At 41.5% G+C, this 25,000-nt stretch overlaps 1 protein-coding gene across 1 annotated transcript in view; it reads right to left on the reverse strand.

Moving 5' to 3' along the window:
* arhgap24 (Rho GTPase activating protein 24) overlaps window positions 1-25,000 on the reverse strand; it is a 76,722-nt gene that overhangs the window by 46,694 nt on the left and 5,028 nt on the right. The window contains exons 2-3 of the mRNA XM_028973304.1: window positions 18,102-18,308; window positions 2,006-2,093 (exon numbers count right to left, since the gene is read on the reverse strand). Coding sequence (XP_028829137.1) covers window positions 2,006-2,093; window positions 18,102-18,281 — 268 coding nt within the window. The 5' untranslated portion in view covers window positions 18,282-18,308. The remainder of the gene's footprint in view (window positions 1-2,005; window positions 2,094-18,101; window positions 18,309-25,000) is intronic.

The following is a 25,000-nucleotide window of genomic DNA, read 5'->3' on the forward strand; positions in this document are numbered from 1 at the left end:
AAGTGGCCATGAAATCACCTTGGCTGTGGCAAAATTTACTGCAAATGCAGAACTAATCATAGGATGCCCTGTAAGGTCATAAATAGCCCCCGAGACAAAGATACAGTGCACTGTGACTTTCACAAGAGAAGCCCACGGCCCGGCTGAGTTCATCCCAGTACACCAGGTAATGTGACCCCCCAAGGCCAAAACAATATGGCATTGTCGCACTTCATAAAGCATCCTAGCTTATGTGTCCAATCATACTGAAGGACATGGAGACTGTTACCCAGGTTATGAGAAATGCAGACCGCTTTCTAGTGACTTGTCACACATGTAAGTATGAGGACATGTGATATGAGACAGAGAGCAGGAGAGAGAAAGAGCTTACTGCATGGGAAAGCTTAGATCATAGCTGGTCAATTGATAGATTTGGCCTCACAGCTGTGGGCCAGTTTTGAAATAATATCTCAGGATTTACATTCCTTACATTACTCTCTCAGGGATGAAAAAAATACCCATTTTAACTATGGCCAATAGGAAGCCTCCAGTGGAGCATTTATAGTAAATTCAATTATGCGAGACTGTGACTAATGGAGTTTCATGTAAAACGTGTTATCATAGCAGGGAACTGAGTTATTATGATGATCATGAAAACAGACTGCAGTATAAATCTGTACCAAAATACCTGCAAAACGCCCCCAAAATAAACAATACAGGCTTATTCCTAATCAGGGTCATAGCTGCCAGAGCCCATCTCAAGACACTGGGCAGAGGGTGGGGACCACACACACACACACACACACACACACACACTATTCACACACTCTCACACTGAAGGACAATTCAGGGTGGCAATTCAACTAGTGTTCATGCCTTTGGACAGTGGGAGGAAACTGGAAAACCCAGAAGAAACCTGTGTCAACATGGGGAGAGCATACAACCAATTTGGAGCTGGGACTTTTTTTTTGAGTTGGGTGGAGATTTTGAGTTGTCAAAATTTTGAGGTGATTGAACATTAGTAAAGTTATTGACTTCCTATACAAATATTTTTTCTAGCATTAAAAAAAACATCTTGGCAACAAACTGACTTAGACACTTCAAACATTGCAAAGTTTAGAACAACATGCACAATGAAAGTGGCTTAAAGTGGCATTGCAGTAGAAAGTGAGATCAGTGAAAAATACATCACAGATCTTCCCTCACAAACATCAGACCACAACACGTCCCTTAACATCCCAGAGGCTTATTCCGCAACATCTCCACATTCATGTTATTGGTCAGTTGACATCAAAAAGCACTGCTTAGTGTATGCTATGCCTCCACTAATTAAAAATGTAATATAGCAATGACGTGATTATTCATATGCCCGTCCTTCTCAAGTACAAACAAGTACGGCATGTCCTCTCACCCATGACCAACAGCTACAGAACAGGACGGTTCTGGTAAAGGCCCTCATTGTTCCCCAGTCAGACATCTCAGCAAAACCCTGCCCTCCGCAATTCATCATCTGCCATTACAGGCAGCACGCGAGGGACATCAGCGCAGACCCGCTCCAGCGTCTGCCAATTTCCTGCCTCTTACTACCCCCATGCCTGGCAACACGCGCCAGGGTCCGCTTGATAGCGGATGCCGAGTCCCCCCATGCTCCGGGGGTGAGCATTTGTGCCAGCCTAAAAATAAAAAAGCAGATCCCATAGCACTTCTTCCCCCAACAAGGTCCAAAAACGCAAGACCTCACAGACCACACTGCAGGAGACAGTTAATTACATCACAGATGGCTGAAATGGCCTGACCTTTGACACCTCCGTCTCACACCTGAGAGGGGGACACATCCATTGACGTAATGAAGAGCAGTAGTGCAGCCACACCACACATCTGCTTTGGTTTATTCTAAAATTGAGCACAAATGAAACTGTGACTTTCATTACCAAAGACATCTTTGACCATGTGTGTCCTAAGTGATCCATCCGATGTTCCCTTCCATGGAACATTTTAGGAAAATAAACCGCAGGTGTATCCGTACCTGGAATGACCTCGAAGAGAAACTTGCCAGCATCATCCCCGTTGCTCGGGTGCTCCATGACTCTGTTGCCGGGTAGATAAATGGACCCCTGCAGAACAGAGAAGGGTGGCGAGTTCAGGCAACATGAAATGACACTGACAATAGCAGAGGTTTTACCACATTCTCTCAACTGAGAAATCTTGGAACAGAAAAGTTTAATTCCCATTTGAATACACGACTGACAAAAGATGCATAGCTGAGGTGACCAGGTGTCCCACTTCCTGTCCCACTTTTTGAATGGCCATTTGTTTCTTTTGTGAACTAATTCTTATTCAAAACCAGAACCTGCCTCACACAAATGCAGTGCAGCCACTCATATCAGCATCCTACCCTGACAACCAGTAACTGAGAGGAGAGGGTTTAGAGGTTGTGATGACTGTCAGTGTATCTGTAGCTTCCTGGAATACAAAAGTTTGCCTGCAAGAAAGATGTGCAGAAAAGCCTTGAAATATAATCTAGAGTTTGCTGTATTATAATAGAATCTGGGGACATGTGCAATACGATCTCAATTCAACGTGATGATTTATACTTGTGCTATTTATCTTTTTTATATAGAATGGTATATTTGTCTGTCTGTTTTTTCTTTATGTCATATCTACTTCACTTTTCAATCAATATTGATGATACCCCAACCATAATGCTGATTGAATATCCGTCAGGATATTGCAAAAACCAAGATGAACACCTAGAATCCTGGCTATGATGCATAAAACTGATTCATGCATTTGTAATGTCAAGAATTGGTTGCACTGCATCATTTCTCAATCCACTAAATCACCCTTGGTGAGCAGTGGGCAACCATGACAGGCGCCCGGGGAGCAGTGTGTAGGGATGGTGCTTTGATCAGTGGCACCTCAGTGGCACCTCAGTGGCACCTTGGCTGCTTGGGATTCGAACCGGCAACCTTCTGATTACGGACCACTTCCTTAACTGAAAGTCCACCACCAAGTGGAGTTCCCATACTGATAGTTGAACCCGGGCCACCTGCATGACACTGGGTTAACGTAACCAGACATAAAGATATAATGAAATACAGTCTTCAATGCACCATGTGACACCTACTGCACAATCACTCTACCCTGGTAGAGGGTACCTTCCCTTTCTGTCACATTAATTTCATATTTTGTTGATGTCACAAATGTAAACCTGAAACTCACCAGCACAGACTCATCAGTCTAATTTAAACTCAGCAAGCTCGGATCTGAAACTCGCCAGCACAGGGTTGCCAACTTAAATTTGAAACTCCGCAACATTTTTCCTCCACGCAGCAAGTGGATTTCCGTTGACCACTGTACTCCACCCAAGTTTTTTTTTTGTTTTTTTTGTAGAGAAAGTAATACCTATAATTTCAACTTAACATGACATTTATTTTGTCAGTTTGTCAATTAGTCACTGTACCTAATTGTTTCATTGCCTCATTTGTATATGTAAACACACCCACATTTTCCCACATTTGGTTCATTTGGATACAGTCACCATATGCATAGCATACTGTATTTGAGGGCTTAGCTGCTGGATACATGATGTGCGTGATTTTGGATACTAAAAGGGATAAGATGTGATCTTCACAGGGTGGTAGTAGCCTAGTGGGTAACACACTCGCATATGAACCAGAAGACCCAGGTTCAAATCCCACTTAGTACCATTGTGTCCCTGAGCAACACACTTAACCCTAAGTTGCTCCAGGGAGACTGTCCCTGTAACTACTGATTGTAAGTTACTCTGGATAAGGGCGTCTGATAAATGCTGTAAATGTAAGCATGTTCACAAGATCAAGATGCAGCCCTAATCCAGCATACAGCCCAACAATGTAGAGGCTGGACTGAGAAAAGGCAAGTACTGATGAATCATTGCTTTATTCTCATACTTTTGGACCTTTTGGCTGAGGTCCTGCTCACAGGACTGGCTCAAACTAGTATGGTGACATTATCAGAACATTATCAGAATGATTTCATGCAACCCAGAGATCCTTGCTCTTTGGGAAGAATACTTTGACATTTCCATTTCACAGAACAGTAGAGAGGTGGCTTTCTATTTTTTTTACATAGATGTTATGTTTTATTTTAGTAATTGCAGAATTTACTTCAGATGCTCAATAAGCCTTTTATATTATATAGTTGAATTTCTAACTCAAATTTCTAGCTCTCATTGACATTGTCTGGCATTAGTTTTAGGACAAAGCTCAATTAAATGAGAAAATTGCCTGACTGAGACCAGGCCTAAGTGTGTTTAACAGTCGAATGATTGCCATCACAGAGAAATCTGTCTGTCACTGGGACATTCATTAGAGGGTCCAGAGAAGGGTCCCAACAGGCTGACATCCTACAGGGTGTGTATGGATCCCAGGGGGTGTATGCTTGACGGAGCTGAGCTGCTATTAAACTTGACAAAGTGCTGCTGTTACTGAGAAAGAGCCCCCATTAGCCATCCGGGCCTTATTGAACTAACAGATGAGTCTTGGACATCTACAGCAAGCTTTAAATAGTCACAGCATCAGCAGGTTCCCATTTCCTCTAGTCAGGTATTAATAGAACTTTGCAAAATTCACACAGACACTGAAATTCTTATGTAATAGACACCGTTCCGCATCTGCGTGTCGTCTTGACCACTTTTTGATTTTTATTTGTGCCCCTGCAATCTTACTTCTCTTCTTCAGCTCTAGGACTTCCCTCTTTTTCAACCAAATGTGTCTGTAAATGTAAATGTTTCTTTGTTTATGATACAAGGTTTATTAGCTGCAATTGCTTACTTCTGAAGTGTTAATCATTAACATGCAATTAATTTAGGAATATGTGATACTCAAATAAATTAGCACAATGCATGTTGAGACAAACTATGGAATATCTGTAGAAGGACTCATTATCTTACGTTTGAAAGGAATGATGTTCACTAATGCAAGTCACTTGATAATTAAACCCATCTTCAATGGTCTTACTACAGCTGAATACAGTTTTGAATACCTCAAACAAGCTACACAACTAGCTTTATTCAGACTAGTTTACATATTTGGGTCTTCAGAAAATGTGGGTTCAATCATTATTTTTTTGTTAATGACTATTTCTTATCAACATTGTAATAACTTCTGTCCAAACTAATTTTCCATGGACATTCTTAAAATTACCCCAAACCTCTGAAAAATGGTGACCATTTCAACTGCATGAAAAGAAAAATATATGCCCTCTGATCTAGTCTCTGGCTCGAATGGTAACTCTTGCAAGATGTCCAGCAGTGGCTCTTGTTGAGTTGGAGCCCCATAAACATTAATGAGATCTGAGGGCTACTTCCTGCTGTGAAAAAGCTTTTAATGAGCCATGACTGTGAAAACCCTACCTGAAGCCCACATGAAGTGCATTAATAGGCCTTGTAAAGACGGCATCCACCGGCTCGATAATGGAAGAGGCAGCGATGGTGTGTTTGATGTGGTCTGTGGTTTCTGCCCAGCGGGAACCACAGAAACAGAAGGAGGAAGGTTTGAACAGGACATTTTCAATCGTTCCACTGTTTTGAATCAGGTTCATCAGACTGCCATGGAATTGGATAAAACTATGTAAAAGCATGCAGTTTTCCTCTTGGGAATCTGAAGCATGGTACACAGAGTAGCCGTATCAGAGTACCTGGACACAAATAACGAATAAGCTCCACGAATTGACAGTTTCCTTGCTTTTGTTACACATTTTCTGTCACCATGTAAATATTTGAAGCTTCCTTTTGCATTTTGTCTTAACCAGTGGTTCTTAATATGAATATGTTTTTAATGCCATCCATACCACAGGCAAACATGCAGAAAGTAAGGATTTTAAATGCACTAATCTGGTAGTTTTAAGAAAAATATTTTCCCTGCATTTCAACAGGAAATTCTAATTTCTGTGTGTAATTTTAAATTCTGTGAATTCTAGCAAGAACATCAGAGAGTCCTGGCACACCACTAGATGGAGTGTGAGTACCACTGCCGTACCACAGTTTGAGAACTTCTCATCCCATAATACATTAATTGTTAATATTTTTACTTTTACTACATGTTTTTCCTTGAAACCCCAAAATTTATCTGGTATTAGTTAAGATGACACCCCGATCCTATTGTAATAAATGAATGGTTTTGAGTGGTTGTTTGTTACTATTGGGTCCTCAGAATGATTGTATTCCTGTATATTAAAATATAAAAATAATATTACTATTATTAATTTATGAATATTAACAGTTGTCACATAGATAACTGTAATAAAATAGATGAAAATAGATAAACCTATTGCATAAAATACAAATATACACTGTGGAGAATCAAACAATTTGAAACATATTACAGATATTACCACATGCAGGCTCATACTGTATCAGTACATACTAAAAACACAAAACTACACTACAGCACCTAGTCCAGGTTGAATAATACTCAATCACAGGCTACTTTTGCATTGAGCTAATTTTATCTTTGTGACCTGTGCCAGTGGCATTGCACTTAGCATAATCATATTCTACCCCTCTCCACAGGCTACACATTAACCGAGGCACATCCAGCCTGCTTTCACCTCTGCATCAAGGCTCTGTTGGTCATCCATCAGTCACTCTTTGCCGTGACTGTTGCTCAGAGGCAGCAGTTCATATCTCAGCATGGCGCCGCACCTTGTCATCCCCTGCAGCGCTGTTTTATTGCACTTGTTACAGGCTTTGGCACTGACTGGCTGGTCTGCTAAAAAAAAAATTCATTAAGTAGTTGAGCCAAGAAAGTGCTTGGTAGAGTTTTCATTACCTCGTGCAAATTCTCTACAACAATGGAAAAAAGAAGCAGTTGGACTACTGAAATGACACATGGCTTCATACTGTCAAAGATTACTCTTCCTACATTGTAGATGGCTGATGCACTTGTAAATATTTGTTGTCCCTAGATTGGAAAGATCACAAATTTGTGCATGAATGAGCATTTACAGATGAGACCAAAGAAGCTCATTTGTTGAGGGACACTTCTTCTCTTTTTATGGCAAAATTCCAATTGCCCTAACAGGCTCGATTAGTACACCTTCGTAGACAGGTCCGGACCCATAATAGAGTCCCTGCTCTTTGACTGTTCTGTGCCCCGGCGCCTTTATCCTTGGTCATTAGCTTGGTCTGTGCCTTGGGCTTCTTTTTTAAACACTTCAGAATTGGTCGCAGAAAACCCGGGTCTTTGCAAAAATGGGATAGTGAGAGGTTAACCAAAGGGCAAACCTACTGCTGATTCTGCACAGACTAGCAGACCATTGAGGAAACTATAGCCTGCTCTGTACATCAGCCTGTGTTACCCGCTACTACCACTACCATACCTGAAGTAATAATTGTCTCAGCAGGTGCACAACTTTTGTAATGTCATAAACCTCATTCTGTGTGATCTATAATACGTCAACAGTGGGACCAAAGGTTAAGGCATTAGTTCTTTTGATTCTGAAATAAAAGTCTTTGCACACTGGCTTTTAAAATGTGTGATATGCCTCCATTTGAAACATCAGACATCAAAGTGTGGAAATAGTTGTACTAAAATAATAAGTGACTCCGGAACTTCTTAAAAATCCGTTGCTGTACTTGAAAAAACACTTAAAAAATCTATAAGTTACTAAGGAGCAATACGCTTATCCTTGCTATTGGGTTGGGGTTTAATAGTGTAGGCATAGTAATAGTGGGGCTATAGTGTGCACTTAATTATCAATTTTAAGAGTTTTTGTCTTTTTTTTTATTCAAAGCATTGCTTTTTTAAATGTTTTTGAATGTAGAAGACAATTGTGTTCATGGAATCTCAGCAGAGAAACCCCCTCCCTCCTAACAGTATATGGAAATGCACCAAAAAACAGTAAATCAAAACAATATTTACTGCTCCCCACACCTAGATCTTGCACATAGTGCATTTTAACATCCCCCAAAAAAGAAATAGCTGTGAGAACAAAACCTTTGCGACTGCTGACTGGAAGCTTAAATGAACAGAAACCAAGCAGATGCCTTTATACACATACTCAGGAAAAAAATAAAATGGGCTAAACATTTTATATTGCTAACCCACTGTGCATTGTTTCTTTGAAGATTTTAGGTTATTTGTAAAGCAACTTAAATTTCAGATCAAATGCTCCCCTGTTCCTTATTCAAATTATTTAAGTGTAATGGTTTTATGTTATGTTTTATTTTTGCAGCAAAAAAACATTTGCACCTTGTTAACCTTGTTGGTCTCATACCTCCAAGGTCATGGATTCGAATCCTAATCTCTTTTTGCTCTGCCTGTACTGGCAAGAGTTTGCTCAGTTGGCCAATTACCTCCTGCCACCCAAAGGCAGATTGGTGGATTTGTGACTCTAAATTGGCCACTGGTGTGAGAGTGTGAGTGAATGGTCTGTGTGCCCTGCAGTGGGCTGTTGCCGTACCCTGGGTGCATTATCCAAAGATGGGCTTCGGGATTCAAGACCCTGATGAGCATCAAGCAGTTATGGATGAAGAGAGAGTGAGAGAGCTTTCACATCTAACTAGTCTGTTGGCCAAATGAATCCTGCTGTGTTGCCCATGAAGACCATTGGCCTGGTGTAGTGGATGTATGAATAGAAATAGCTTGTCCATAAAGGTTCATTGTTCAGGTGTTGCTTTGGTTCACCCGTCACATAGAAACCAGGAACAAAAGCAGGTTACTGCAGTGCATACGTGGGAAGGAAAATAAGGTCTTTAATCATAAATCTTTAATGAGAAATGATTTCACTCATTGACATACTTTCTGGTTGAAAGTGACTCCTCGCTCTCTCGGGTTGCTGGTAAAACTTTCCTGGCTGTTGTAATGGTGTTGTAAAGTCAACTCAGTGATGGCAGCTGATCTCCAAAACCCTCTAAAGGCATTTTAAAAACATCACATGACGTACTGACACACTGAATTCTAATGCTCTGCCGAAAGGTTGAAACAACAATTAACATACATTTTCCATATCCTATGCACTCTTAGTAGCTGTTTCCAGAGGGTGCTGTCATTCTCCCCTACATTCATTAAAGTGCAGCGCTGGCAGATCTGTGGGTTCTTGGAGGACATGTAGACACACAAGGTCATGCTTCAGGCCTGTGTTTTCCAACTGCACTCAGCTTGAGGAAGACTTGACGATTAGCCAGCAAGTGGAAATTGGGTTGATTTGAGCAGGGCCAAAAAAAATTGTGCAGGGGTGAAGCAAGAGAGCAGTGACTCAAATTCTACCTGTCGATAACCTCTATATAATGCCTGCCTGGGTAAAAATAGCTTTGCAACTGTTTAGAGTGTCAAATAAAAGCTGCTGGTTTCAGCAGTTCAATAATACTTGATCATTCTGCCAGAAATATCACATAACACGTTATGAGGTAGGCCTGCACGGTGCATCGGCATGTAAAAAAGCGTGATGGATGTACGATAGTGTAGTAAAGAAGACTCTGTGGAGTGTTCCAGATCCGGATTCCGGTCCATATTTGTCCAGCGTTGCCCCGATTACTCGATTGTTGGCACCTGTGTTCAAGTGTATTAATGTAAATTGATGTGTCGCTGATGTTTAACACGACACGGTCCCTGGTCCCATGGTCCCTTGCTCACCAACTTTCTCCTGTTAAACCCTGACAAGACAGAAGCTCTTGTACTTGGGCCTCAAGCAGCCAGGTATAAGCTGGCTGACTACACCATAACCCTGGATAGCCTTTCTATTTCACCAAGTATTGAAGTGAAGGATCTAGGTGTCATCATTGATGCAGGTCTCTCATTCAATTCACATGTAGATAATGTCACCTTAGAAATATTGCGAAAATAAGAAATATCATTTCAATGCATGATGCAGAAAAGTTGGCCCACGCATTTATTACATCAAGGTTAGATTACTGCAATGCATTACTGTCTGGATGCTCTAGTAAACTCCAGCTAGTACAGAATGCTAGAGTTCTAACTAGAACCAGGAAATTTGACCACATCACCCCAGTCTTACAATCACTGCACTGGCTACCCATCAAATTTAGGATTGACTACAAAATCCTACTTTTGACCTATAAAGCTCTAAATGGTCTCGCCCCGCAATACCTGAGTGAAATTTTGGTTCTTTACGAACCGCCACGCCCCCTTCGATCAATGGGTGCAGGGTCTCTACTGGTACCAAAAGAACAGAAGGTCACAGCTGGAAGCAGATCCTTCTCCTTTAGAGCACCGCAGTTGTGGAACGGCTTGCCTGTCAGTGCAAGACTCAGACACAGTCTCAGTGTTTAAATCCAATCTCTGTTTTCTCTGGCTTTTTGTTAAAGTCCTAGACACTCATTTCACTTCATTTTGACACAGTGTCAATGATAAAGTCCAGTTTATCACAGAGTCCCCCTGTTAGACACAGACAAAGTTAAATTCAGCCTAGTTAGGCTGTCCTAGTTAGGGTACCAGGCCACTGTAGCACCAATATACCACTATAACCACATATTTCAGTATCGGTCGTACAGTGCAACCATCTGCCGCTGCTTCTGTTTGTTTTTCTCCGAGATACGGAATCAAGCACCCAGACTACTGGCAGACCCCAGTGAAGAGACCAGCAAATAAATCCTGGTTCCTGACAACTGCTAAACGAGGACATACCATGAAACAAACCAGAGGGTCACCACAGCCACCACAACCGTAACAACTACAGCTTCAGGGATCTTCAAGTGGACCAGTAGTATCATTATGGACACGTAATCTAGACCATGACACTGGACTACATTCTGGACTCCTCCAACCCTACAACTGTAGGACTTATTATATTGTACAAATAATCACCAGCCCTGCACTGACACCATTTGCAGGCGCACTCTACCCTGGAAGGGGGTCACTCTTTGTATCACTTTTTCTCTCTCCTAGAGTTTTTTTTCTGTGGAGTTTTTCCTTGTGTGCAGAAGGGTCAAGTGTGGGGGTGTCAACTGTAGGACCTGTCGAAGCCCATTGAGACATACTGTATGTGATTTTGGGCTATATAAGAAATAAATGTTGTTGTTGTTGTTGGTTCAGTTCTTTTCAGTTCTAGTATGTCCCCTGAATTTGCACCCTTTCTTTCCTGCCCTGCGCCGATCCCTGACAGATAGCAACATCACATCACAATACAGAGAGTCCATCAGCAACAATGAACTGAACCAAAATGGTAAGGTTACCTTTTGCAAGAGAAAAGAAAAGGCATGCATTTTTCATAATATAACAAATCAGAATATAATTAGCATTCATGTTAATCAGACTGCCTATTTTTTTCCCCTTTTTTAAGAAAAAGGAACAAAGGTAACTGTTCTGCTGAGAGCCACAGTTCAGCAAAAACACTGATTAAAAGTGAAGTGATTGTCATTGTGATACACTGCAACACAGCACACAACGAAAGCAGAGGTTTTAATCACCCTTGGTGAGCAGCGGGCAGCCATGACAGGTGCCTGGGGAGCAGTGTGTGGGGACGCTGCTTTGCTCAGTGGCACCTTGGCGGATCGGGATTCGAACCGGCAACCTTCTGATTAGGATTCTCTTCCTTAACTGCTAGGCCATCACTGCCCGCAAGTCCTAGTCCTGTAGATAGTAGCTAGTCCAAACTAGAAGTGCTTAAGTGAGGGTGGTTTTTATTGAGAGAATTTAATTTTTGATGATCTGTAATCAGAATCTTAGAAACATAATCTAATCACAGAGCATTGAACATTATGTTTTTGGCCAGCAGGGTTGGGGAACAGTTTTTCAAAAGGAATAATGGCTGAATAATGAATATATTACCATATACACAATCCAAAAAAACATGCATTCAGAATAAAATAAATTTTTTAAATGCATGTAAAAAAATTCTGAGCTGTATCATTGCTTCTGGGTGGTGAGTTTATCAATAATTTTTTATAACTGCAACAACATACATTTTATTTATCTCTGACAGTAATCCACATCTGCATTGGAGTGGTTGAAGCAGATTAATGTTTGTATAATCCCGTATTCCTCTAACAAGTAACCATAAATGCCTTGTACAATGTAAAGTGGACTGAAGCATGGTGTGCTTCATCTTTTGTTATCTGAACATGTATCTCTGCTACCTGCAAGCCGCAAATTTTAGCAAAAGTCCCAGATGTTTTTACATTCAGGGCCTTTGGATATGCTAATGAATCTGCTTTCTAATTCCACTCGTACAACACAGAACCGAACAATGTTGAGTTATGAATAATTAAAGTTTAAATGGATGTTTTAATAAGCATTGAAAATGCCAAGGGCAAAAGGATTTAAGCAATGAACTAATGCCTTTGAAAGTTCTTCCTGTCTGTAGTCGGCACTTTAGTAAATGCTTATTCATTTTAAAATATGCAAATGAGAAATCGAAGCCATCACTACACAACTGGAAGATCCTACCGTGCTGAACGAGGCTCATTAATGTAGAATTAAGACAATTTGCAGTTTGGAATACAATAATTATGCAACCCCCATCCCATACAAATGCCCACTGTTTTGGCAAATGATGTGTGTGATCTTGCGCATGCTGTGAACAACGGGGGACAGACACTGATGCCCAGCCTACGTCTGCTGCTATGCATGCGTCTACGGACGACCTCCGACCCCATTCTGTGACCATTCCACACATTCCATGCATCACAGGCTGTTGACTGCTGTCAAAACACACAGACAGCCTGCATGCTGTGACCATTACAGAAAGTGATGATAAGGATGACTCTCACGTCAAGCTTAAGCCAGAGCAAAAAATGTTGCAGGGTGAAAAGCTGGGGACCTTAGAGTTACTCATGATAATCAGGCAACTTGTTCGAGTAACAAAAGGATAGCACAGCTAGTTAATAGCCTCTCATGCCTTGACACTCCATTAGGTTTTATTTGTTATCCGGGCTCCTGAATCCAGGCAAACAGTAATTACTCTCCCTGCCAGTATCCACAGGAGCACTGATGGATTCTGGGAGTCTGACCGAGCTGCACAGGGCATTCAGCTTGGGAAAAAAATTTCACCATGCTAACCATTCTTTTTCTGATTGTGTAACTTTACTGCTGGTTGGCTGATGACTTTGTTGGCAGTGATTTTTCTTTTTTTGTGTGTGCTTGTCTGCCCCAGTTTTATTCAAGTTGGCCCATAAAACAAGCACAAGCTACCTAATAAAAAAAAATAATAATAATGGCAATGCCAGTCTGTTTTTAGGTTGGACGAAAGAATATATATAATGTGGTCAATTCAATATAAGGGAGATGTTATATTTAGTTCCTTAAATGAAATGAGAAGGTAGCAGGTTTGCTTTCAGAAATGATCTAAATTCAATTGATTTATCACTATACAGTACGGATCCCCTTAAATTTTTACACTCTTTGTTATATTGCAGCCATTTGCTAATATACATTTTATATAATTTTCTCTCATTAATGTACACACAGCACCTCATATTGACAGAAAACACAGAATTGACAACTTTGCCCTAAGTGTTCAGAGTTTTTGGGGGAAAGATGCAACAAGTTTTTCACACGTGGATTTGGTGATCCTCTGAAGGCTGCAGTGAGGGTTGAATTTCTACAACTTTTCCTGACTGCATCCCTTTAGCTCAGCCACAGTGATATTTGGGTTCTTCTTTACCTCTCTCACCTCTCTCAACTGGACTCAAAGGTGTAGAACAATCTCAAGGATCTCTCAGTTAAATATATGAGTGTCACAGCAAAGGACCCGAAAACATGTGAAATTTCAGTTTTTCTTTGTTAATAAATCTGCAAAAAATGTCAACAATTCAATGTTTTTCTGTTAATACGGGATGCTGTGTGTATATTAATGAGGGATAAAATGAACATAAATGATTTTAGCAAAAAGCTGCTGTATAACAAAGAGTGAAAGATTTAAGGGGATCTAAATACTTTCTGTACCCACTCCACGTTCTTCTATAATCTACATACCCACTGTACATGCTATTCCAGGTTGTGCAGTGGACTATTCTTGTCTGTCCATATCATGTTTAGTAGTCCCGGACTGTAGTATATTTCAGATGGCAGGATAATTCAGAGAACAACAACTGCGTTGTGGACCGTTGGAGGTCCTGTCTGCCTGCTTGCCGCCCACTTCCAGACTTTTGGAGGCCTGACCTCTTGTTTTTGGCAGTATGGACGCCATCCAGTGCAGAGGAGGTGGTCTGGACTAACAGCTCTTGGAAATTGCAGCTGCTGTGGACAACATGGGGATCATGGGAACTCCAGCATCACACATTTCTTTATGCTGTCACACAAAAGTGACCCTAGGTCATTGTGTAAGATGATAAGATATTATTATAATGTGCTATAAATGAATTTGCATGTCTGTATTTATTTCATGGCTGTTATATTGCATAGCAAATCCAGCATGGACCCCTCTGTAAAACAAGATCTGATCTTTACTGGAGGCTGTTATATTTAAAAAAAGATCAAGAGAAGAGCAAAAAGTGATGCATGTATTCCTTGTATCTCCATAAAATTATATAATTAACCAGTAAGAACAAACATGTCAATGCATCCAATACAGAAGCTGATTGAAAAAATGAATCATATTTATCATCTTTTTCATTTTAAACACCAATCTTTTTCAAACACCAATCTCAGAAAAGTAAAAAAGAGTAGAAATAGTTTTCTTAGTGTTGTAAAGTAAAAAACAATGTTTGTAGTAGGTGGAACGAATCAGTGAATTACTATAAATTAAAAAAATTCAGCAACATGCCTGCAAAACTCTTAAAGACCTTATGAAGGATTTTAGGAGCCATGTGAATTACCCAAATGCCAATTTAAGTCACTTCTGGCCAACAAACCGTTAGTGAAAAGGAATCTCTACTCAGAAGCTCATCCCAGGACGTGGTTGCATTTTTACTGTTGAACACCACAGCCACACCCCCAAACACACACACACACACAGACACACACACTTCCTGCTTCCATCCAGCCTGGCCACTATGTTACGGTGCTGCCTGCACATGCCTGCCGACGGCTGCCTGGATACAGAGCTCCAGAAACCGCTTTATTTGTGTGTGTGGTGAGTCATTGTCTGCCTTATTGGAGGGGTACGAAACGCACACAGCAGATCTTTCCACCAGACCTTGGTTACTAAGTATTCGAATGCAGTCAAAACAGTCTCTTGAAATGTTTCTTTTTTTTCTTTTGCATTTGAGCTAATATTGAGCTTCACAGACCTAAATATTGCGGTATATAAGGGAACAACACATTTCACAGCCTCCGTTTTGCATCTTTTTTAGTGCTCAACGACCGATCTGTGACGCTAGTGTTCTGTGTTATCTTGGCAGAGATCACTCCCATCACTGGAAAAAACGGTAATTACTTACTGATTTATAGTGACTCTTACCTCTCCAATCACTCATTCAGAGAATTTTAATTTAATGTCATCTGTCTGTTTATGGCATATGTGAAAATAGGGACCAAACAGAAACTTTACTTTATTTTGCAGACGCTTTTATCCAAAGCGACTTACAGAGGAAGATAACTGCAATTCTAGTTTGATTTCTATAGATTTTGAGTTTACAAAACTAAGAGCCCTGATAAGGCCTAACTTGTCAGAAAAAGAACATGCTCGGAAATTGTTAATTTATTTTGTGCAGTGTGTGCATGTGCTTGTGTAAGTGTTAGATTTGTCTGAAATACTTTTTGAACAAGTGGGTTTTCAACTGCTTCTTAAAGATGGTAGTCGTCTCGGATAGTTGAATGGAGCAGGGCAAGTTGTTCCACCAGCCAGGGACAACAGAGGAGAACAGAGATGATTGGGATCGGAGACCCCCGTGAAGAGGAATTTTCAGTCTCATTTCGTTTGCAGATCTGAGAGGGCGTGCAGGAGTGTAGCTAGCTTGTAGTGTATTGATATAGGAGGGTGCACTTCCATTTACAGCCCTGTAGGCAAACATCAACTCAATGCGAGCAGCTACAAGGAGCCAGTGGAGAGAGGTGAGAAGAGGCGTGACATGGGTGTATTTTGGCTGATTGAAGATGAGACGGGCTGCCACCCGTTATATGGAAGTTATATGGAAGCTATACTATTAGCTGCATAAAACTGCCAATGCTAAGGCCTCAAGAAGACTTCAAACACTTTCTGCTTCTTTAAAACACATATTTAGTGTCCTTTGATAAAAGAGTCGTTTTTTTTTTTTGTTCAGGCCGAGGTGTTGTCTACAGTAGTCATTTGATACTTAGCTTTAAAAGCAGCCCATGGGCTGGAAATGAGTTTTAACAACGTGCTAAACATGTAAATTAAAACTCAGAGACAGCATGCAACTTCAAAGACAAACTGGGGGAACATCAAACCAAGGAGAGGGAGGGGAAGAGCCAGGAACATAAATTCTCCAGTTTTTTTGTCATGGAACCACATTTAAGGGATATGTTTGCCTCTTTCCAGGGGAAAGTGTTGCAGGCAGCTTGTCATTGTTCCCACTCATTCACACGCATATGAGCTCTCGGCCACAGGATTAATTGGCCTTTTTAGCAAATAACGTGATTCTTGTGTGATACATAGAATGGCTACTTTCCCAAACCCCCACAACCCCTGCCTTAAGGGGTTCACAGTCACTAAACAAGTGTTGCCAGATCTTAAACGTTGAAGTGTGGTACCAGCAGCTAAAAATAATCATATTTTGAGAAAAATTATCACACACACACAATTAGCCTTTTGACGTTGCCCATAAAATCTGCTTCAATAACACATAATGTGTTATAACACAATGACACATAGACTGTTCATATTATTTTGTATAATGCAACTTTTAATTACAGGAAGTGCAAGGCAACTGAAGCACTGCATTATGGGATCTGCAGCTTGTGTTTTTTCAGTGCTTCATATTGCTGACCCATAATAATAGATCTATATTCAACGATCTTGCGGTTGCCTGATGTGACCCATGGGTTGCAAGCCAAGTATGTCTTTTCAGCTAGGTAACTGTACCCTGACTGCTAATGGAACAAAATGAAGGGGTAAAAGTATTGTACATTATGGGATCTTTGGAATTATTAATTGTACACTAAGATAATTATCTTACATCTGGCACACACACACACACATAAATACTGACTACATGCGTACTTTCCCCTGAACCCTAATTATGGCAAATAACGTTCTTAACAGTGTAAACACTGAACTTTACTGTGCAATATCACTGTTTCCTCCATCTTATTTTTTAGTTATCATTTTTTGTGACGTATTGTCATAATGAAAATTCATGGCAATTACATTTTTTGTGATCTGCCCCAGCTGAACAGCTGTACAACATTACATTTTAACACAATGTTCTGGTTCTAGCTTCTAATTAGTACCTGATTACATAACGCATGGACATTGTATAAATGCAGAGGAGCTTTTGCTTTTGTTGATGTGCTGCTTGGCAACCATCGCCACATTACCTTCCATGAAAGTGGTTTGTATTGTCTTGTTATGATGAATTTTCATGAAATGATTTTATCGAGCTGTTTCTCTAACACATTCTTTTTAAAAAGAGCTGACCTTAACCTTAAATATGTTGCTTTAATTCCTCAGATCATTGCCCTCCACAAAGGTCCTGTCATTGGTTTATCATTAAGCTACCACTAAATTTCAATGAGTTTGCACAATATCTAAATTTAAAATGTGGCTTATTATGTGTTCAGCCTGTAGTAAAATTACACAATATACAGTACAGGCCAACATTTTGGACACACCTTCTCATTCAATGTGTTTTCTTTATTTTCATGACCATTTACGTTGGTAGATTCTCACTGAAGGCATCAAAACTATGAATGAACACATGTGGAGTTATGAAAATGAACACATGGTCATGAAAATAAAGAACACACATTGAATGAGAAGGTGTGTCTAAACTTTTGGCCTCTGCTGTATATCTCAAAATTTCCCAACACCTATAAGGAAGGTTGCTGTAAGTGATTGTGAATGAACCCAACTGTCATCTGATGAAATATTGCAGTGAGCGGATAATCAGCAATAAGCCTGCACAGAGGGGAGAGGCTACTAAAGGTAAGGCGGAGGTCACCCTGCATGCAACCACGCAGCCAAGAATCTAACATGGGGCTTTGAAATCGAGCAAGATCCGAGTCTGTGTAGGGAAGGGGTTTGGGGATGGGGGAGGATGGCTGAAGGTTTCAACTTACCAGGGCCTTTGTCTCGTCCTCATCTTTGTAATAGTACAGCTGATCTCCCCGGAGCACAAACCAGCGAGTGTGCCAAGTCTTCACGAAGCCGCCCTGCTTTCTCAGCCACCCACACCTCACCACGTTCTGCCTGCCGCAGACATGCCGGGGGCTGCCTCCGGGGACGTCCTGCACCTCCATAGCCAGGCCGCCGGGTTCACCTGCAGGCTGGAGAAAAGCAAAAAGTGGAGAGAGCTCAGTAAGCGCTCTAACCAGACGATGTGGATTAACAGCGGCACCCCCACCTCCCCCCGCGCAGAGAATGTGTGCGTTCAGTCATCACCTCTTCTGCAGAGTCAGAGCAAAAAATATGTACTTTCCACAGCCTAGAAACTGGGACAGGTAACACCGTCTATGCACATGCCCAACACCACAGGAAGGAGGCAGTAGGTCAGACCTAAAACATGTGCAAGTGTGCACACACACAGATGCAAACACAGTACTTTCATTCTCTCTACGCTGTCACAGTCCAAAATTTGATAAGCAAATGTTTTATGGGGCGTGAGGCACAAGCTGTGCGCAGGCTGAATAGAGGGCGGCAGTGGAAACACACATGGGAGGACTGATTCACGGGCCGGATAAACAAACGTGGCCAAAAACTCTCCCTCTCTATTTTCAACTAACCAAACCCCACTTCCCACCCTACACACACACGCACACACACACACACACACACATACCCTGATGTGCTTACATTTGCTCTTCTCCAACCTTACCAGGGCTAAAGAGCCATTTTGGTTGCTAATTGGATCAAACCTCAAAGGTTCCAGGGCTGGTAGAAGTTCTGTTTAACACGAGATTATGGGTAGGTCTATTTCTGTTCTTATAGCAGAGACCTGTCATTTTGGTGCCATGAAGAACGCCTTTTAACTAAACAAGGGACCATAAGTGTGGAACAGCCATTTAAATGCAAAACCGCTCACAGAGAACAGGAGCACTTTGGTGCAGGGAAACTGTAATAAAATGATGTCTTTTATGAAGGTTCACATACAGCTCCTTAGAGAAAAATGTAATAGAATCCGAACAAACAGTGAACATTTGTTGCTGCACACAACCATCACTGAATGCTTCTTAAGTATGAAAATGACCACCAGATCCTGTGATCTTCAGGCACCAGAACCCATCTGAATACCTGTGGGATATGCTGGAGTGACGCCTTATATCGGCCTTACCCTACATCATTTTCAAAAGGAGTTATGGTGTCATCTGGAGTTATGGTGTCATCTCCATCATTTGGTGTCAGATGATTTAAGTGAGGCTTTTCCTAGATGTTGAATACATAAAGTATTTTAAGTCTTGGCTCATTGCAACAATGATGTACATTGTCAACAACCAAGACATAAAGTGATCCTGCAAGAGTCACATTAAGGTAACCAAGCCTGTGACTAAAACCTCAATGACTTGTCTGTGAGATGATGTGAGTCTGTAGTCCTTAAAAAATATTTTCTAAAGCTTTTCCATCTATTGTGAGCATAATATTTGTCTTCAAACCATGAAACTGATTGACAAATAGAAAGTCACACACTACCTAGCTCTTATTGACTGCAACTCTTCAAGGACAATGATCTGGTGATCTGATGATACCGAAATAATTAGCCAATGTCTTTTTTTTAAGAATGCTCCAGGAATGCAGGCAGCGCAAAAGGATTAGAACAAACATTTAGGAGCGCATCCAAGGTTTCTATCTCATGCGCAATGTAGTTGGTCACACAAGGACCACTGCTGTTGCAATATCAGCAGGAACCTTCCCTACAGCAGCAGATAACCAGACGTTCTGACACTTCCAGCACCTGTTGCCCCGCTGCTCTTATTCTGGTGGGAGTCAGGGCCGGAGGTTGGTGTTTTTGCTGGAACAAGCTTGGCATTTTGTGCAGGGGAGGTGTGAGGACTAAAGTGTAGCGCTCTGCTCAAAAGATTAAAATGAGTTCACAGCACCGGGGAGAAAGAGGCGCCTTCCAGGAAAATAAAAGCAAGGTTACAAAAGCCACAGCCAGAAGCTGTAATCACCAGCATGTTTCAGTCCATCAGCTGCCTGACAAAATTGGCCCGAGAGCCTGAGTTCCAGAGCCAAGGCAGAGGGGCAATACGGCAAAGAAAAAAACGTTATGTTGACACTGAAGTAATCCAATCAATGGGACCTGTGAAAATGAAGCGTGCTGTTTATTATCGTGATCATCTGACTGCCATAATCTGAAAGACACCCCCCCCCCCCCCCCCAACCTCCCTCAGACTGCGGGATTGTGTCGCTTGGCTCATCTGACGTGTCAACAAACACGCAAATCTCTGTGTAACTATAATCACCTGCTAATGTGCTCAGCCGAAGTGAGCGTTATTTTTTTTGAGTGGAGGGGGGGGGGTGCATGAGAAATGCAATGAAATGACCCCGAAACTCAGGACTAGACTTTACTTTGAAGAATCTGTATGAGCATCTCTAGTCCAGACAGATGGCTAGATGCATCAAAGAACAATGTTCTTTATCTATATCCGCCTGTCCCCCTCATACTGTTTTGAATGTTTTGTTGGACAAGAACGCCACTTTGCAGAACAGACATGAAAATGGATTCTTCATCCTCATTATGCTGCTGCTATCAGTTACCCAGTTACCTGAGAGATGGCCCAACTGGCGCATCATACAGTACCTGACCTGTAAATCTATCCATGACCACTGCCAACCACCGTATCATAAAACAGTCCATTTCATCATTCCCGTTGTAAATTAAAGCCTTTAAATAATCAGCATGGGGTCCCTGAAGGGAGCTTTGCTTTGATGATGTGGCGTATGAAAGTCAAACGCTTGTTTTCCTCCGCACTGATGCCAGATGAAATAGCGGGAGCAGCTGAGAGAGTTAAAGGCACAGTTGTCTGATTCTTGTCTTTGCCACGTTGTCACCAGAGAAACAGAGAGAGAGAGAGAGAGAGACCGAGTGAGAGAATGGGAGAAGTGAGAGGGCAGGAGGCCCAGATGATCTCCAGATGTGTGGTGAGGTTCAGTTCTGTCATCATCATCTGCTTGACAAGTGCAGGGTCGCGGTGAGCAACATAGACCCTCGACTTCCTGCTGTCTGATCTGGTGCCATGCCACTAAACACCCCCCCAAGCCTCACAGGGCCGCAGCAATATTCCCCATCCCACTCTAGCACTCGTCAGCATTCTGCCTCTGTCACCAACGGCCCACGTGAACTCACTTCAATATGACGGGATTGTGTATTTGTGAGAGTGTGTTGGTTTTCCCATTGGAGAAGTTGGTTCAAGCTCTGTTGCTGAAACAAAGTTCTGTAGGCGTTCAAAGAAGGTAGAGAGAAAAGATGTTCTCTTCTCATCCTTGCTGTGGCCTATGAATACATGTGTGACCTGAAATTTCAAAACAGACACACGCACACACATAAACACATATACACACAATCACAGGGGATCTGTCGACTGGCAAGTGTTTCTCGCAGCTTTGACACATTGCCAACATGCCACAAATCTGAGCTGTGTGTGTGTGTGTTTGTGTGTGTCTCTTCTGTCTTGTGCCACACTGTTGTCTCTGTGCCAGCCATCCTGGCCCTGTGATTTATCTGACCTGTCTGGTGGCGGAGCCTGTCGCTCGGCGGATGGCCCGCACAGTGCCTGTCTGTAAAGATGAAGCCTCCAGAGGACCTCTGTGAGAACATACATACATCAAGGTCGTTATCGGGATAATCAGAGCCGTAAAGTTGGACAGTAACGAGCGAGGAGAATTTATTTCCTATTCCTCTCTGTCTTGCTCTGTCGGTGACTTCGCCCCTCTTATTTCTTCTGTGCTCCCTGTGTTGTTCCCATTTTAGACAATGCTAGACCATTTGCAAATTCTTAAAAAAATTTGCAAATGTACATGAAAGGGTAGGAGTCCCAGTCCGTGGCTATATGTATAATTTGCATTTTCGTTTATAATGAAACACACACATCCAGTTCAGAGAGTGAGAGGCAGACAGAGAGAGAGAGAGAGACCTAATTTTGAATCAATACTGAGTAAAAACATACCATAGATGAACAAAATGAAATTGATCTGATCATTTGGTTCAACGCTACTTAGTTATTATTATATTTTCTACACATAAGCATCAGTTGGAGGAGACCAAATGCTGCTCACGGTGACAGGAATCATATGACTTCTCTACATTGCCCTGCTACTTTAGTTAACTACCTGCAGGTGCACTCCTGGGAAGAAGAAAAGAAATGGGCCAAACTGAAACTGCAAAGCAATGCAGTTTCAATGGTCTTAACAACAGCAAACCAGAAAATGCACCCCTGAGACCTGTGCCACAATTAGCTCATCACTACGTACTGCTGCAACAGAGGATTTCAGGTCTCATGTTAGCTAACCGGGACATTGAAATCAATTGGACAATTTTCTTTGGACTTGTCTTTTTGTAAATCGTTTTTTTTTTTTTTTCCTCAAATATTTGCAGTTGAAACCATGGGTGTACATGCACATTGCCTATCATTATTCAATGTCAATAACAAATTGCTCACAGCTTGAAATAAAAAGATTCTTTTTTATTGTTTTATTCAGGACACATGATGTCTACGTGTCCCTACAATTTTCAGGTTGGTTGATATAGGACAGTAGTGTCTGCTGTCACCAACAAATATTCATGAGATCCTTAATATGATTCTGACGAATGGTCAGGGTGAAAGCACACTCAAAAGCATTTAAGCAATCATCCAAAAAACATAGAAAGTTTTGCCGTCTTGGAAGGGCCTGCTGCATTATTTACATCACAAATTTAAAATTCAAAGGACCTTGGACATATTTTCAATGTCCTTTCACATGCAAACTTATTCAGTGACATGGAAATCATTTGTCCAGACACGAGCTGGAATTAATGCATGTCTGTGTGTCTCTGTGTGTGTGTGTGTGTGTGTGTCATGGATGGCTGGCCACCACGCCGTATGCTGAGCCTCATGGCACGTGCCTTTCTGGGGGTACTGGTGGGGTGGAGGGGAGAGGGGTGTCCCTCTCCAACACTGCTACTCTGTCTGCCTTAAAAGGATCTTATTGATGAGCCTCATGAATAAAATATCCTCTTCAGTCTGGTGCATAAGTTGGGGGTGGCTTGGGGCAAGCATGTTGTATTATTAATCACATTTTCAGTGGAGACCAAAACCGCTCACACAAAAATGGTGGCATTTAAATGGAATTTAGTTTATTTCCTTGCCATATTTCCAGTCCTTTTGAGACGTAATGATGTGTCAATAGTCAGTCTCTCTATAACAGTCACGTGATTGCATCAGAGCTCCTGTTTGTCTCCCTCCATGAGGAATTTTCTCACAACGTTCGTCTCAGTGCTGCTCGTGGTGGGAAAAAAAGAGGCTGACCTTCACTCTAAACATGTGTCCAGAGCGAAGGACACTCTTCACGATCACAGAGGCTCCTTCTGGCATAAACTCTGTGCTTGTAAACAGGATGGACCCGAATTCCCCAGCGCACTGGCTCACAGGGCGACTCATTCGATTAGACCCTCCAAGCGCTTCCCACAGACGGAACGGTCAGCAGTACACCTCTGACATCATGAGTGTTAACAGTTGCTCATGACAATGGCTCATTTTTAAAATCTGTTTGCTGTTGCTTGGACCCAGACACTTGGACATCATGAAACTAAGTTTTTTTATTCAAAGCCTTGTACTGTGATTGTTATTAATCTCTAGGATTTAGAAAGTGTAATCATGTACCAATGTATTTTCAAGTGTCATCTTAATGGGTTTTTTGGACTTAACTGAATGTTTTATCTTGTTGTAAGCTATTATTGTTAGGTTGTAATGCTTTACAATAAATACTGTAGGCCATATGCCTACACTAAGGGATGTGAGACACCACTAAACAGAGAATTCCAGGTATTTAAAGTAATGAATTAGCTAACAATGTCCAACCGCTTTACCAAAAGTTACTTCCCTATCAGACAAGGGATTTTTATAGTCTGACAATGACATTTGCACTTTTTTGAATACTGGTTCAGATATGGGTTTGTTTAGAGCCCATAGTACCTCTAATGTGGCCAATTTCCCAGATGCATTTTTCTCCATCTGTTTCTCTCTGAGCAGCAGTATTGTCAATCAGCTTCAGTCCTGACTCCCTCAGCCCAGGGGCTTGTGGACTGTGACTCAGACATTTGCTTAATTTAGCTTAGTGCAACATGTCCATTTGAAATAGGCATTCTGGCACTGTCCAAAACAAATCCCACCCATTAATGCAGGCAGATATCAAATTTCTCCTTTAACCACTAAAACATCTCATCTATCTATTACACAGAGACTGTAGACTACTGTCCATTAAAGAAAATAACTATCGGGCAATGGGTCCTCTAAAAACATACTCTTCTGTGTGATTTATCACTGGTGCAGGACGATGTAAGACGTTAGATAATAACGTCACTTTTGTCCATCAGAAAAATTGGATACGGGCAGTGAGGAAAAAATTGGATTTCCACAGTGATTTGAAAGGATACCGATATGTGGCTCTCAACTACGGAAAGTACACTGCAGTCTGCTGAACATTGATAATATTAAAAAAAATGTATCTTGAACATACGGCAAACTGACTGGTGATTCATCAAATGAAATAATTCCACATATCACAATCCTTGAACACAAATTCCACCTAAACCGAACCTTTATGAACGCGGACAGCCCTTTAAGAGAAGAAGTATGAAGAATGATTTTCATAAAGAGCCATATCTCCTTGTTGTTGTTTTGTTTCACGTTACTCTGTGGCTGTGGAGGATGGGTGATATTGGGACAGCGCTTTTGTAGCAAGTAAAAAGCAGAGGTCCAAAGAGTACAGACTATCCCATGGGTGACTGAAAACCTACCTCACTGTGTGCCAGAAGGAACAGACA

This window comes from Denticeps clupeoides, chromosome 3 (genome assembly GCF_900700375.1).
Source record: "Denticeps clupeoides chromosome 3, fDenClu1.1, whole genome shotgun sequence".
NCBI classification, from domain to species: Eukaryota; Metazoa; Chordata; class Actinopteri; order Clupeiformes; family Denticipitidae; genus Denticeps; species Denticeps clupeoides.